At 33.6% G+C, this 16,369-nt stretch overlaps 2 protein-coding genes across 2 annotated transcripts in view; both read left to right on the forward strand.

Annotated features, from left to right (window-relative positions):
• Nucleotides 1–62: 62 nt before the first annotated feature.
• LOC110446877 (DNA polymerase delta subunit 4-like) lies at nt 63–5,127 on the forward strand. Its single transcript, XM_021492220.1, has 4 exons — nt 63–406; nt 1,120–1,236; nt 1,815–1,926; nt 2,425–5,127. The coding sequence occupies exons 1-4, from the start codon at nt 322–324 to the stop codon at nt 2,447–2,449; spliced, it is 339 nt and encodes a 112-aa protein (XP_021347895.1). The 5' UTR covers nt 63–321; the 3' UTR covers nt 2,450–5,127.
• Nucleotides 5,128–14,192: 9,065 nt separating this feature from the next.
• Nucleotides 14,193–16,369, forward strand: part of LOC110446878 — a 17,766-nt gene continuing 15,589 nt past the window's right edge. The window contains exons 1-2 of the mRNA XM_021492221.1: nt 14,193–14,330; nt 16,319–16,369. The gene's annotated coding sequence lies outside the window, so the exon portion shown is untranslated. The remainder of the gene's footprint in view (nt 14,331–16,318) is intronic.

A 16,369-nucleotide genomic window follows, 5' to 3' on the forward strand; every position in this document is an offset into this window, starting at 1 on the left:
GATATGTTCCGAAGTTTACTTTCCTTTTCGGAATTTGTAAATTTACATTGCACAATTCTTTGAAATTTCACCATCGTTTTAAAATTAAATTGAAAAGATAGCAGTTGAAATGGATTCTAATTTTTAGCAGACAGAATATCCACAATATAACAAACATTATGAGAAATATACCAATTGTAGCTGAATTTGTTCCGTATAAACATTTCGTCGAAGAAGAATCCGGAAGATTGCATTGTCAGCAAAACACAGAGGCGTCGTCTTGAGAGAAACTGTTTGTCTGTGCAAATCGTCGATAAGTGGTTATCTAGTATAAATTCAGCAATGTCAAGCTCCAAATACATTTCAGATACCTTCAAATACGTAAAGCGGCCATTGGCAAATCAAGTGTTTCAGCGATCTGAGCATGGTACGTTTATTTACCTAAATTATCTATCATCTGATCATGCGAATACCGATCATGCAGGAACAGGCATTTCTATAAGCTGATAAATATAAGGATGAATTGAAGAAGTAAAAATGTACATAATTTTTGTTCGATTGTTCATGTTTATTTTCCTATTAACAAGTTTTACTTATTGTGAAAGTTCTTAAATATCATCTCAAGGTACCAGAATGACTTTTGGAAGTATCGAATCATTCTATCCTAATGTTGAAACATCTCGGTAATATAACCTCTACATGTAAAAATATGGATGTCATATCGTGGTACAGTCGTTTCGGTACCCGGTAGTTTCGGTACTTCAACAATTTTGATTATTGTTTCGGTACCTCCTTTATTAGTTAATAAATATTGGATATGTATGGGATATTTTGGGCTCTACTTAAATTAACATCTGTTGACCCATTTTGAAGAAATCGATTTTCAAATATACTTATTACTGTACAGTTAAAGAAATTAAAAATTATTTACAACTTTTTAACACAGACAGTAAGTAAAAAAGGAACTGATTTGGAAGAGGTAGAACTATAGCTCAAAGGTACAAGCATTTTTGGCGATAAAATGAAATATAAAATATAAACATTCATGATTGGAAAGTCACTAATGTAATAATTCAAAAATGTGATCCAGGAATTGAAACCAGTTTTTAATTTTTGTGCATGTACTATTGTTTTATTCAGGTCCAATCCCTTCATCAAGTAAAGCAGATGCCAATGTGCCTATCAATCTCCATGGGAAAAGTGAAAAAGATTTCCTCCGTGAATTTGACATGAATCTTGAATTTGGACCCTGCATTGGTAAATATGTATAAGTGAAAATGATACAAAAGTTGATGGCAGTGTATAGGTAAGACTACAATGTATTACATTAGTTGTATTAGACACACTGGTTGCTTACCTTTTAGTCATCGCCAATCATTGATCTCATAATCTTGAGTTGTATTTTCTTTCTGGATACTTGTATAATTACCTTTGCTCCAGCACCAGCTTCCACCATCGATGTCCATGCACCTGTGATGCAAAATCTCAGTTATGAGCTTATGACATGATGGAACTGTTTCACCACTCATCGGCACCCAAAGGGGCTTGCCTTGTTTGACAAACTGAAATGACTAAAATTTCAGCAGAAAGCTGTTTTTACCTTTTTAACAACCTGCGGTGGAAATCAAAATCTGGTCTTAAATGATTGATAAAGTGTTGTTTACGAGCAGCCCGTCTGAAACTATTGCTTATCTTGTCATAGTAATTTTTTCATGTGTGAATGTATATAAGATAATGAAGATGGTTGGAGAAATATCTTCAAAAACACATAACTATTTTTTAAGAAAAAAATATTAAGTAGAAAAGTTTGTGATTTTTGAGTCTTCGTTTGATAGGTATCAGTCGCCTTGAGAGATGGGAGAGAGCACAGAAGCATGGCCTTGAGCCTCCTCTGGAGGTCAAGGAACTGCTGACCAGACACCAGGATGATCCTAGGTATACACAATGGTAAGATCAACTGACCACACAAAGATATCAGGTGTTAAGAAATTTGTGCAGTCATTTTTTGGTTTACATTGTATTTATATAATGAAATATTTCATAGGTGGTGGGTAACTTGAAAAAGGTGAATTTCTGAGGCCATAGGTGTCAAGGGGGGAAGTCCTATATTGAAAGTAGTTTTCAGGGTGGTTAGGGTTCCCCCTGAAAATAATAGTAATTCAGGATGCAAGGAGACAGTTTGCTCATTTGAACTTGAGTGTTCAATAATAGATAGTTGGTAGTGGTCAGGAGTTTTATTGAGTTATTTCTATTGTAATATAAAAGTTGTATCGGTATATTAAGCTCAAGCCACCACAAATGCTGTTGTCACAATATAACTGCCGGTATATATATCCAACTACGGTTCTGGACATCACACTACCCTTTATCTGTTAAATTAATGGTACTTTTTCGTGACAATTTCTTATGAAACTCGAATATTTCAATATTTGTTGTTCCTTGCAGTGTCTGGAATGATTATGTGATCTGATACACTGTGTATGGACTGAGGTTGTGTACTTTTCAACAGTGATGCCACATTGAGCTTTGGAGACTCAATAGTTCAGGAAGGGACCAAGTAATGTGTTCAAATTGAGCCGAAGGAGTGACAATGTTTGTTGATGTGTACATGATGTGAAGAAGGTTCATGGCTGAATCAAGACTTGGTTGGTCTATTGCCTCCATAGACCATTTGAAAGCCAATACAGACACTTTTATTTGAGAAACAGTTAATGTAACAAGATGAAAAATAGAATTATGCACCTTTATTTTATATTTTAAGTTTATAAAACTCTTAAATCTAATAAACAGTAATAAGGAAAGACATCAGCAGAAATTTAGGTAACAATGTTACGTAATCCAATGTTGAACTGAGTTGTCATAGCACTAGTATCTAATGGCCTACTGAGTGGTGTCATCAGACAATAACACAATCACCTAAGTTTTTAAGCTTTTGAGTATTTCAAATGTTTTATAGTGCTTTGGGTAAATTACAGCTGACATACATCGATATGTATATTTATTATGCAATAATAATATTTTAATACATCATAGATAGATATATATACTGTAGAAGATGATTGATACAGTAAAACAAGTGTATAACTATATAGGGGACCAAAGTAATAAGTAGGTGTGGATAGACAGGTTTATTATACAATGTACAATAATCTTATATTTTAAAACATCATAGATATATATACTGTAGAAGATGATTGATACAGTGAAACATGTTTATAACTATCGGGGACCTAAGTATTTATTTTAATAACTGTAGGCGCAATTTGTAATAGTGTTTGGTTTATGATGTAATTCTTTGTCTGGAACTAAATATCTTTTCATAATTCATCAGCATATTTTACTGTATTCAGTATTTCTGTCATTTTATAATATTTTTTCATCTATACAATTTGTTAAATTATACAAAAATCTGTCATTTTCATGAATGGTTGCTTATCATTTCATAATATAAAATACCCATGTATACTCAGTATTCCCTGATTAAATATTGTTGTATGTTATATGTTTAAAAATCGATCATGCTTTCAATACAATGTCTGTATAAGCAAATAAAAATGAGGCGGTACTATGAAACAACACTTAGAAAGCAGAAATTTGTTACATGTACTAATAATTCAGAAAAAAGAGCGCTGTGTGAGTGTTAAGTAAATGCATACATGTATATAACATAAACATATGTGTTATAGGATCAAAACAATTCTTTGAATGATGGTATTTTTTATTTGAAACCAAAGCAGCAGATTCTTCTGAATGAGTTGCTCAATTTTATTGTAGATTTTATGTTTTCTTTGTTTACGTGTCTGGACAACATCCACTTGAAGTTACATGGCAAATTTGCCAAGTAACTTCAAGTGAATGTTGTCCAGTCATCTTTTTACTTAATATCCATTACCCCCTGGACTGGACTATCAAATTCCATAGGAATCCGTCCCTTGGAGGCTCTGCACCAATACGAACATTCATTCACGGACGTTGGATCTCCCACCTCCAGTATTTAGTTCACGTGATACATTTTATATGACTAAAACTATCATTTAATGTTTGTAATATCACCAGTTTGTGTAGCCATATTGTTTTATATATATTATTGTTTATGTGTTCTATATTTAATAAGTATGATGTAGATAATATTTTATATTTTAACCATAAAGACAAATCAAAACCAAAGGTCCAGATTATCTTTTATTATATGATCTATGGGCAATGTGTAAAGATAGCTGTAGATTTCCAATTTTAATTGTTAAGGATTTTTAATCATAAAAAAACCCAAATCTGAATGCACGAAACATCAAACCTTTGACGGAAATTAACATATAATACAGTGCACATAATTGTTGTGCATTTATGAGGCCAAATTGATTTCCAAGGGTTTCTTGTCATTCCTATTGTAAGATATTTACCATTTTATCAATATTTTAACATTTATGACCTTTTAGTGTTGAGATCACTTCAGTTGTATAAATTATCAGATTAGGCTGTCACTTTATAAAATGTGAATAATTCATAGTTATTGTCTTAAATATTAAAAACATCAGAATTGAAGAGATTGATTGAGTTACTGTCAAGCGTTAACCGGTGATTCTTACAATGAAAAGAGTATCATGACCCTGTGTTTCTAAATCCAGAACAGATCTTGATACTTTGTAGCTAAATATGTTGGCATTGTGTATCAAATAATTGTCATAAACGGTGGAAGATCTAGACTGCTTGGGTTCCATCTAGAAGAAATGTGTCCTAAGATAAAAGTTACAATGCATGCCTCGTGTTATGTTATATAACAATTGAAGGGATTTCAATTTGGTCAATACAATTCAATTTCACCAAACATTCATAAATAATAAAATTTCTCTTGATTATCTCCCTTTGATGTCTGCTCATGAAGACACCATTGAACCTCCTTTTTCATTTGTCAAATTTGTAGGGAGGTCATGGTGTCCCTCCTTTTGTTTTGATTTCTCTTTAGTTACTGTAATTGTCTTTCACATTGACTTTGAGTATCAGTAAGTTATTTTAGAGTGAAGCAATAATGTTTTTGATATGATTTTTGTTTGGTAATTAGAATGCCATATTAAAGATGACGTTCACTGATTGTATTGTTGTTTTAGACATCTTTCTCTGTTTTTCACTGTTTGTTATTTTGAAAATAAATTTTATTTAGATAGAAAGTTGGTTTTATTTCTTTGTAAGACTAGAACAGCTGACAGAATTATTTCCCTGTGGAAATTATCTCCTTTAGTGTTATTGCTCTTTAGTAATGAGTAATTCCGGTAAGGTAAAACAAGGTAGGATTATGGATTATGAAGATTCGAAAAGCGTTTTTTCTACTACGGATAAAAAAACATTATTTGATTTGAGTACTTGCTAGGGTCAAAGAAAATTAACAAAATCAGCTGAAATTTTGTCTTCATACATGCACATGTAATACAATGAAGCCAAAACATAAGTACAGGATTTAATTGACATAAGTCTATAGTATATATATTACATATATAAACAGAAGGTGTCCAAGACCTATCTATAGTTTATGTCACAGGGCATTGCCCAAAGATTATGAATTATCAATGACAGCAATACATGTGATTACATTACCTTGCCCTTAGATTTTAAGTGGCAAATTGTGCTAACACTTCTAATCTGCTCAGATACAATATAGAGTTAGCAATCCCTATAATTTACTGTTTTATTGTTATATTATTTACATTTAATCATTCTACAGGAGTTACGCTCACGTTTGCTGTCTGCACCCCTAGAAGGCACAGTGTGCAGCACCTTGTGGTTGAGATGTGAAAACTAGTTTGATCCTTTGATAAACATCAAAAGAGTCTAGCGGTCGCGTAATGGTAAAACGTATTGGCTTTGAAGTCGGCCGTCGCTCCTCTGTGATTTTCAAAGGACAAGTGTAAGCCTAGCGATTGGTCAGTTTTTTAACCTGACACTAATCAAATAGCTAGCCGCGTGCCTTCAATTTTGCTATGACATATTCCAGGAGTGGAGAGAGCGGAAGTGACCGTAACCCCTGGATATCGAGGATGCTTATATATTTATTATCTCTCCCATTCTCTTTAAAGTTTGTTTGTAGTAAACACTCACAAGAGCTATCCAACACTGCCAGCTTTATTTATATCACATACGTTAGGTCTTACCATACATGGTCTGGAAACAACTTTATACATATCACATACGTTAGGTCTTACCATATATGGTCATGAAACAAATTCATACATATCACATACGTTAGGTCTTGCCAAACATGATCAGGAAACAACTTTAAACATATCACATACGTTAGGTCTTACCATACATGGTCAGGAAACAACTTTATACATATCACATACGTTAGTTCTTACCGTACATGGTCAGGAAACAACTTTATACATATCACATCCGTTAGGTCTTACCATACATGGTCAGGAACATACATGGTCAGGAAACAGCTTTATACATATCACATACGTAAGGTCTTACCATAAATTGTCAGGAAACACCTTTATACATATCACATACGTAAGGTCTTACCATAAATTGTCAGGAAACAACTTTATACATATCACATACGTTCGGTCTTACCATTAAATGGTCAGGAAACAACTTTATACATATCACATACGTAAGGTCTTACCATACATGGTCAGGAAACAACGTTATACATATCACATACGTTAGGTATTACCATACATGGTCGGGAAACAACTTTATACATATCACATACATTAGTTCTTACCATACATGGTCAGGAAACAACTTTATACATATCACATCCGTTCGGTCTTACCATACATGGTCAGGAAACAACTTTATACATATCACATACGTTAGGTATTACCATACATGGTCGGGAAACAACTTTATACATATCACATCCATTAGGTCTTACCATACATGGTCAGGAAACAACTTTATACATATCACATACGTTAGGTCTTACCATACATGGTCAGGAAACAACTTTATACATATCACATACGTTAGGTCTTACCATACATGGTCAGGAAACAACTTTATACATATCACATACGTTAGGTCTTACCATACATGGTCAGGAAACAACTTTATACATATCACATACGTTAGGTCTTACCATACATGGTCAGGAAACAACTTTATACATATCACATACGTTAGGTCTTACCATACATGGTCAGGAAACAACTTTATACATATCACATACGTTAGGTCTTACCATACATGGTCAGGAAACAACTTTATACATATCACATACGTTAGGTCTTACCATACATGGTCAGGAAACAACTTTATACATATCACATACGTTAGGTCTTACCATACATGGTCAGGAAACAACTTTATACATATCACATACGTTAGGTCTTACCATACATGGTCAGGAAACAACTTTATACATATCACATACGTTAGGTCTTACCATACATGGTCAGGAAACAACTTTATACATATCACATACGTTAGGTCTTACCATACATGGTCAGGAAACAACTTTATACATATCACATACGTTAGGTCTTACCATACATGGTCAGGAAACAACTTTATACATATCACATACGTTAGGTCTTACCATACATGGTCAGGAAACAACTTTATACATATCACATACGTTAGGTCTTACCATACATGGTCAGGAAACAACTTTATACATATCACATACGTTAGGTCTTACCATACATGGTCAGGAAACAACTTTATACATATCACATACGTTAGGTCTTACCATACATGGTCAGGAAACAACTTTATACATATCACATACGTTAGGTCTTACCATACATGGTCAGGAAACAACTTTATACATATCACATACGTTAGGTCTTACCATACATGGTCAGGAAACAACTTTATACATATCACATACGTTAGGTCTTACCATACATGGTCAGGAAACAACTTTATACATATCACATACGTTAGGTCTTACCATACATGGTCAGGAAACAACTTTATACATATCACATACGTTAGGTCTTACCATACATGGTCAGGAAACAACTTTATACATATCACATACGTTAGGTCTTACCATACATGGTCAGGAAACAACTTTATACATATCACATACGTTAGGTCTTACCATACATGGTCAGGAAACAACTTTATACATATCACATACGTTAGGTCTTACCATACATGGTCAGGAAACAACTTTATACATATCACATACGTTAGGTCTTACCATACATGGTCAGGAAACAACTTTATACATATCACATACGTTAGGTCTTACCATACATGGTCAGGAAACAACTTTATACATATCACATACGTTAGGTCTTACCATACATGGTCAGGAAACAACTTTATACATATCACATACGTTAGGTCTTACCATACATGGTCAGGAAACAACTTTATACATATCACATACGTTAGGTCTTACCATACATGGTCAGGAAACAACTTTATACATATCACATACGTTAGGTCTTACCATACATGGTCAGGAAACAACTTTATACATATCACATACGTTAGGTCTTACCATACATGGTCAGGAAACAACTTTATACATATCACATACGTTAGGTCTTACCATACATGGTCAGGAAACAACTTTATACATATCACATACGTTAGGTCTTACCATACATGGTCAGGAAACAACTTTATACATATCACATACGTTAGGTCTTACCATACATGGTCAGGAAACAACTTTATACATATCACATACGTTAGGTCTTACCATACATGGTCAGGAAACAACTTTATACATATCACATACGTTAGGTCTTACCATACATGGTCAGGAAACAACTTTATACATATCACATACGTTAGGTCTTACCATACATGGTCAGGAAACAACTTTATACATATCACATACGTTAGGTCTTACCATACATGGTCAGGAAACAACTTTATACATATCACATACGTTAGGTCTTACCATACATGGTCAGGAAACAACTTTATACATATCACATACGTTAGGTCTTACCATACATGGTCAGGAAACAACTTTATACATATCACATACGTTAGGTCTTACCATACATGGTCAGGAAACAACTTTATACATATCACATACGTTAGGTCTTACCATACATGGTCAGGAAACAACTTTATACATATCACATACGTTAGGTCTTACCATACATGGTCAGGAAACAACTTTATACATATCACATACGTTAGGTCTTACCATACATGGTCAGGAAACAACTTTATACATATCACATACGTTAGGTCTTACCATACATGGTCAGGAAACAACTTTATACATATCACATACGTTAGGTCTTACCATACATGGTCAGGAAACAACTTTATACATATCACATACGTTAGGTCTTACCATACATGGTCAGGAAACAACTTTATACATATCACATACGTTAGGTCTTACCATACATGGTCAGGAAACAACTTTATACATATCACATACGTTAGGTCTTACCATACATGGTCAGGAAACAACTTTATACATATCACATACGTTAGGTCTTACCATACATGGTCAGGAAACAACTTTATACATATCACATACGTTAGGTCTTACCATACATGGTCAGGAAACAACTTTATACATATCACATACGTTAGGTCTTACCATACATGGTCAGGAAACAACTTTATACATATCACATACGTTAGGTCTTACCATACATGGTCAGGAAACAACTTTATACATATCACATACGTTAGGTCTTACCATACATGGTCAGGAAACAACTTTATACATATCACATACGTTAGGTCTTACCATACATGGTCAGGAAACAACTTTATACATATCACATACGTTAGGTCTTACCATACATGGTCAGGAAACAACTTTATACATATCACATACGTTAGGTCTTACCATACATGGTCAGGAAACAACTTTATACATATCACATACGTTAGGTCTTACCATACATGGTCAGGAAACAACTTTATACATATCACATACGTTAGGTCTTACCATACATGGTCAGGAAACAACTTTATACATATCACATACGTTAGGTCTTACCATACATGGTCAGGAAACAACTTTATACATATCACATACGTTAGGTCTTACCATACATGGTCAGGAAACAACTTTATACATATCACATACGTTAGGTCTTACCATACATGGTCAGGAAACAACTTTATACATATCACATACGTTAGGTCTTACCATACATGGTCAGAAAACAACTTTATACATATCACATACGTTAGGTATTACCATACATGGTCAGGAAACAACTTAATACATATAACATACGTAAGGTCTTACCATACATGGTCAGGAAGCAACTTTATACATATCACATAAGTTTAGTTCTTACCATACATGGTCAGGAAACAACTTTATATATATCACATACATAAGGTCTTACCAAACATGGTCAGGAAACAACTTTATACATATCACATACATTATGTCTTACCATACATGGTCAGAAAACAACTTTATACATATCACATACAGTAGGTCTTACCATACATGGTCAGAAAAGAACTTTATACATATCACATACGTCAGGTCTTACCATACATGGTCTGGAAACAACTTTATACATATCTCATAAGTTTAGGTCTTACCATACATGGTCAGAAAACAACTTTATACATATCACATACATTAATACATGGTCAGGAAACAACTTTATACATATCACATCCGTTAGGTCTTATCATGCATGGTGAGGAAACAACTTTATACATATCACATACATTAGGTCTTACCATACATGGTCAGAAAACAACTTTATACATATCACATACGTTAGGTCTTACCATACATGGTCAGGAAACAACTTTATACATATCACATACGTTAGGTCTTACCATACATGGTCAGGAAACAACTTTATACATATCACATACGTTAGGTCTTACCATACATGGTCAGGAAACAACCTTATACATATCACATACGTAAGGTCTAACCATACATGGTCAGGAAGCAACTTTATACATATCACATACGTTAGGTCTTACCATACATGGTTATACATACCACATACGTTAGGTCTTACCATACATGGTCAGGAAACAGCTTTATACATATCACATACGTAAGGTCTTACCATAAATTGTCAGGAAACACCTTTATACATATCACATACGTTCGGTCTTAACATACATGGTCAGGAAACAACTTTATACATATCACATACGTAAGGTCTTACCACACATGGTCAGGAAACAACGTTATACATATCACATACGTTAGGTATTACCATACATGGTCGGGAAACAACTTTATACATATCTAAATTATATTTAATAATAAAGATTCTAAGATGTCGGGGTGTCAGGTTTGAAAAAATGGTTGACATTGATCGACTATCAAGGTTACAATCAAGGTCACAAATTTCAAATGTTTAAAAATTAAAATTACTTTTAATCAAGAATATTTCGAAAATTGTTCGATAGATTTACTTTACATTCAGGTATGATGAGGACAACACAAATGCGCACATATTTTTGGAAGAAAACATTTTGAGTTTACCAGGTCGAATTTTGAGTTATTTAGGGGTCAAATTTCATATGTGCTTTTTCAGGGTAACAACTTCAAAAATCTTCTACTCAATAACCAAGTTACCCAAGGTCATGATATTTGTTGAATATCATGCTCAAGCAATGAACTATCAAGTTTGATAATATAAATGACCTTGACCCATGTTCAAGGTCACTGGATTCAATTATGTTAGAATCTTCAAAAGATTCCTTCTCAATAACGGAAATGCCGAGGGTATTGATATTTGGTCTGTAGCATGCTAGGATGATGGGCTACAAGGTTTATTGACATAAATGACCATTAATGTCAACTTCCGGTATTTGATAGAGGTCAAATTCGAACATGTAATTTTACCAGATACCAGGACTTTTACTACTGTTGTAAGGGAAGTAACTCGTTAAATCAGTCCTTAAAGTGAAAAGCCCGTCAAATTGTTAGATTTTTAGTATTTAATTAGTATTACTTATTTTGTACTTTTAAATTATTTTATTACAGGTATCTCTAACGCTATCTATTTTAATACATGTATTTGTCAAAACTGTTTGTGCAGTTCACATGTCCAACTGAGTATTTTTCACCTGTATTGTATTGTCACGTCAATGTCTTGTCACGTGATTGCGTGTTCGTACGTGTACCTGTGAGTTTTCCGGCATTCCTGCACTTGACATGGTACATGTAACATGTTCTCGTACAACCTATACAGACGACCTATATCTACATACTATGAATTTAAAGTACAGCAATATCATAATATGAATTGAATATATAGAGGACAAGCCATTATAAGAATTGTCATTAAGACCCCTGTCGAATTGATAGGGGTCTTCTTTGTGATATGTAATAAACCACTAAAATGAAATCACAGTATTGATTATTCTGTCATGAACCAATGTAGAGTTGACCTGGCTACAGTATGTTGGTTTAACTGCCTCCTTGTGATAGCGCGGATCTGATGCCGACTTTGTAGTGCTATTTCATGCCGAAGGTAACCAGCACAGCATTCCGCCTGGTAACATTATACTGACAACAGGTGAACCAGTTGTTGCCATTCCCCTAATTGCTGAACGTTAAGCAGGGAATTACAACTACCATTTTTAAGGACTTTAGTATGTCCCGGCCTGGAGACAGAACCCATTACCTTCCTACCCTGGGCGACCGGTCAACATTAAAGCCAAAAGGGCTCGGCCACTATTGGCCATGGTTATAGTTGGATTCCATCTTTGTAAAGTAAAAACAGAAAACTATGCCTCAAGAGATGATAAACAGACCAGCAGGTTCTAGTTTGATGTTGATTTCTGGGTAAAAATATTAGAATTAACAATTCATACCATGACATTATTGTGTGAAACAAAATTATATTCTAGTTATGTTGGGATATTAAATACTCTGAAATACTTGGTATTGACAATAATTCATGTCTCTTCAAAACGTAAATGAAACGATTGTCCCCTAGGTAGAGACATCATCGTATATTGAATTTGTTTATTATATAATCAATTTTGGTCGAAACAATAATGCGTAACATACAATGTAAACAGCTCTCGAACTATCTGTGGTATTCTGAGTAATATAAAAGTAGGTAAGAAAGTCTCGACAAGGCTTACATACTTCGCTGTATACGGTGTAGTCAGAATATGGATTGTGAATAACTATATCTATGGTTTTTATGTTGGCTTGACGTTCAGTTTATTTGATTTTTATTATATACGTATAAGGGGGAAGAAATGTTTTGTAAATTTGGTAATATGATTTTAATCATATATCATTCAGTTGTCCTTTCACTGAGTAAAATAGCATATATGTGTATGTGTGTGTAACATCACTTCTTTTTAATCAAATCGTTTGTTCATTATTGTCATCTCTTGGTGAGGATCTGTGTCACTAATTCACATGATGCCAAAGCTTCGACCCATTATATCTTCTGTGAAGCTTTACAAAAACATCAAAATGAGAATTTTAAGTGTCTGTGTTTGTATGTACTCATGTTTATCAGCGATAGAAACACACAATAAATCTAAATGAATGGAGAAATTATCCCAAACAGTGTACCCCACTAGAATTTCTTTGCCACCGAAACAAATCATCTATATCCCAAAAATAATTATAGATAGAGACAATAACGTGACCATAGAAAAGTAAGTCAATGTATCCAATCCCACTGTGTAGCCCGGTGGAGCAGGAAGTAGTTCAAATCAGACAGTCTATATCTCTGTTTTCCCACCTCATACATTAATAAATAATACGTCATCCCAGCACTGATTTCCCGTGTCAAACACGGAAGTACAGACATGCATAGTTTAAGTCGATAAAGAAGTGTGATACATATGTACATCTCTATTTCGTAAGCTCCTTGACGGATTACGTCAGATTTTCAAATAATTATTTTGTTTTTTAACTTAGAGCAGTATTTTATAATTTTTCCTATTTCTTCTGATAGGAACAGTTTTAAATCTTGCAAGATATTTTATTATGTTGTATTTTAATACTTAACTACACATATCTGCTCAAAATAATTGATATTTACAAGCTAGTTATCTAAAATGTATTAAGCTTACAAAACTTAAACCATGAATATATTTTTGTACATCCATACTGGTTGGTGTCGTCTGCATGTGTAGTACTCGTATTATCTTGGAAAGGGAGCATGTAGCTCTGGAGATTGCATACACATCACTAAAGCGAGTGATTAATGTTTATCTTTGCCACATTGTAATAGTGATACAGTGTAAATATCATGTTTGGAACATACTACGATATTTCAAATTTCCTATGGAAATTCCCGTACGGGATTTTCCTTTTCGCCATCGTATTATCCCAATTATGTCATCTGTGTATTAAAAGTAGCACATTTAGATAGGGTTTGTGATGTTAATGATGTATACATGTACCTGTCCCGAATAGGAAGGCGGGTTTCGATCGGCCGATGAACAAGGTTGGTATCTATTTAGTTTAAATATATATATGTATACATAATAAAACACTTTTAATGACTTGCTAAGTCCCTAATTCAGAAATAAGTAATTTAGAATAAACCTCATCATATTTTTTCGAACAGTTCTTTGTCTTAAGCTAAATGTAAAAGAAAATGTTGCTGTCTATTATACGAATATTCTGACTTTATCCCTCTCGAAATAAACTAAAGCAGATAAATGATCTGGCCTTCATTCACAAATATAAACTGCATCAAAAACTGTTGTTTGAAACAGACATTTTGAGAACGTATGAAAGATGTGTGTTAACTTTGCTCGTCAAAATATTAACATCTTTTGGTTAATCATGTTAAATCACTTTGTGAAAATTTGCGATTTATTCTACCACAATTTTTGTGAAAACAGATATTCTTGTTTTTGTATGGACATTGCATAACCTGGTCTGCCTCGTCTTCGTTTGCATTTTTTTTAGTAAACTCCAGTTTGGTGTTTGACCTACTTATTGTGACTATGGATTTATTTTACATTTATCAATTGTTATTCAAAATATTTCTGTATCAATTGTTATTTTGATCTTTTTGACATTTTTTATATTGAATAAATGTGAATGTTATACGAGCGATATGTTGTCTAACCAAATACGAATTTACGTAACAAACAATCGTAGACAGCTCTCGAACTGTAACAATGTGAGTGTTTTTTGAATAATCTAAAAAATAGTTTTGGAAAGTCTCGACAAGGTTGACCGACACCGGCGTAAACAAGTTCAAAAACGGGTGTCTAGTCTGGATATGGTGTTTGTTTAAATTTCAAGCCAACGTAACATTTATTAATAAATATCCGAATGTTGCCTTACCACAACCTTCCCGATTACCACTGCAGTGTCATCACTTTGGACTTTTTTTACATTTAAATGTCCTTGATTTATTTTAATTTTAGATTGTTATATAGAAGAATCTAGATATATATTTTTTTTTTGTAAATTTGATTTTTCAATAATTTGATAATATATTTTACGCTTATACCATTATGCGAGATAATATTAAAACAACGATGACATATGGTATAAAAATAAGTACATAATGGAAACTTTGTTTCGACAACTGTTGACAAGAGTCATTGTGAGTGTGTCGCATCAAAGGCTAATGTGAAATTGCTATATCAAAGGTCAAGAGTATTAGTGATATCGTCATATCAAAGGTCAACATAACAGGCTAATGTAGTGCTGCATCAAAGGTCAACAGTATTAGTGATATCGTCATATCAAAGGTCAACATGACAGGCTAATGTAGTGCTGCATCAAAGGTCAACAGTATTAGTGATATCGTCATATCAAAGGTCAACATGACAGGCTAATGTAGGGCTGCATCAAAGGTTAGCAATATTAGTGATACCGTCATATTAATGGTCAACATGACAGGCCATTGTGATATTGTTGCATCAAAGGTCAACAGTTTTTGTGATATCGTCATATCAATGGTCAACATGTCAGGCTAATGTAGTGCTGCATCAAAGGTCAACAGTATTTGTGATGTGAAATCAAAGGTCAAAATGACCGACCATCGTGATATTGCTGCATCAAAGGTCAACAGTATTTGTGATATCGTCATATCAAAGGTCAACATGACATGCTATTGTTATCGTGTTGTACCAAGGTCAACAGATGTTTACAATGAAACGCTATTTGGATCGTCATCCTTTTCGAATCCTTTTTTATCCTCTGAATGCTGGAACTTCATATGTTTCCATATTATGTATCACGTTTGTAATACTATTTAATATATCAATATGTTTTCAAATAAAAATGACACATCTTATACCTGTAGTTATCAAGTGATGAAGATGTTACAAACTTGTGTTGTAAAGTTCGATTTGTCTTTGTGTGGACTATTCTTTGTTCTATCGTACCTTACATAATATATTTGTTAGAGTTAGGTTCAGAAGCAAATGTTGTTTTAATCATTTATTTATATAAATATTTCTATTTTAGGAAGAAGACATTCCTATCGCGGAAAACATGGCAACTTCAGATCAAGAAAAG

The sequence above is a fragment of the Mizuhopecten yessoensis genome, unplaced genomic scaffold (genome assembly GCF_002113885.1).
Source record: "Mizuhopecten yessoensis strain PY_sf001 unplaced genomic scaffold, ASM211388v2 scaffold3023, whole genome shotgun sequence".
Taxonomy (NCBI): Eukaryota; Metazoa; Mollusca; class Bivalvia; order Pectinida; family Pectinidae; genus Mizuhopecten; species Mizuhopecten yessoensis.

Bases quoted from the DNA above. Each gene is read 5' to 3' on its own strand.
- LOC110446877 (XM_021492220.1), top strand. From the start codon at position 322: ATGTCAAGCTCCAAATACATTTCAGATACCTTCAAATACGTAAAGCGG. The intron at 407-1,119 runs GTACGTTTATTT...TGTTTTATTCAG, and splicing joins GTTTCAGCGATCTGAGCATG to GTCCAATCCCTTCATCAAGT. The intron at 1,927-2,424 runs GTAAGATCAACT...TGTTCCTTGCAG, and splicing joins GATCCTAGGTATACACAATG to TGTCTGGAATGATTATGTGA.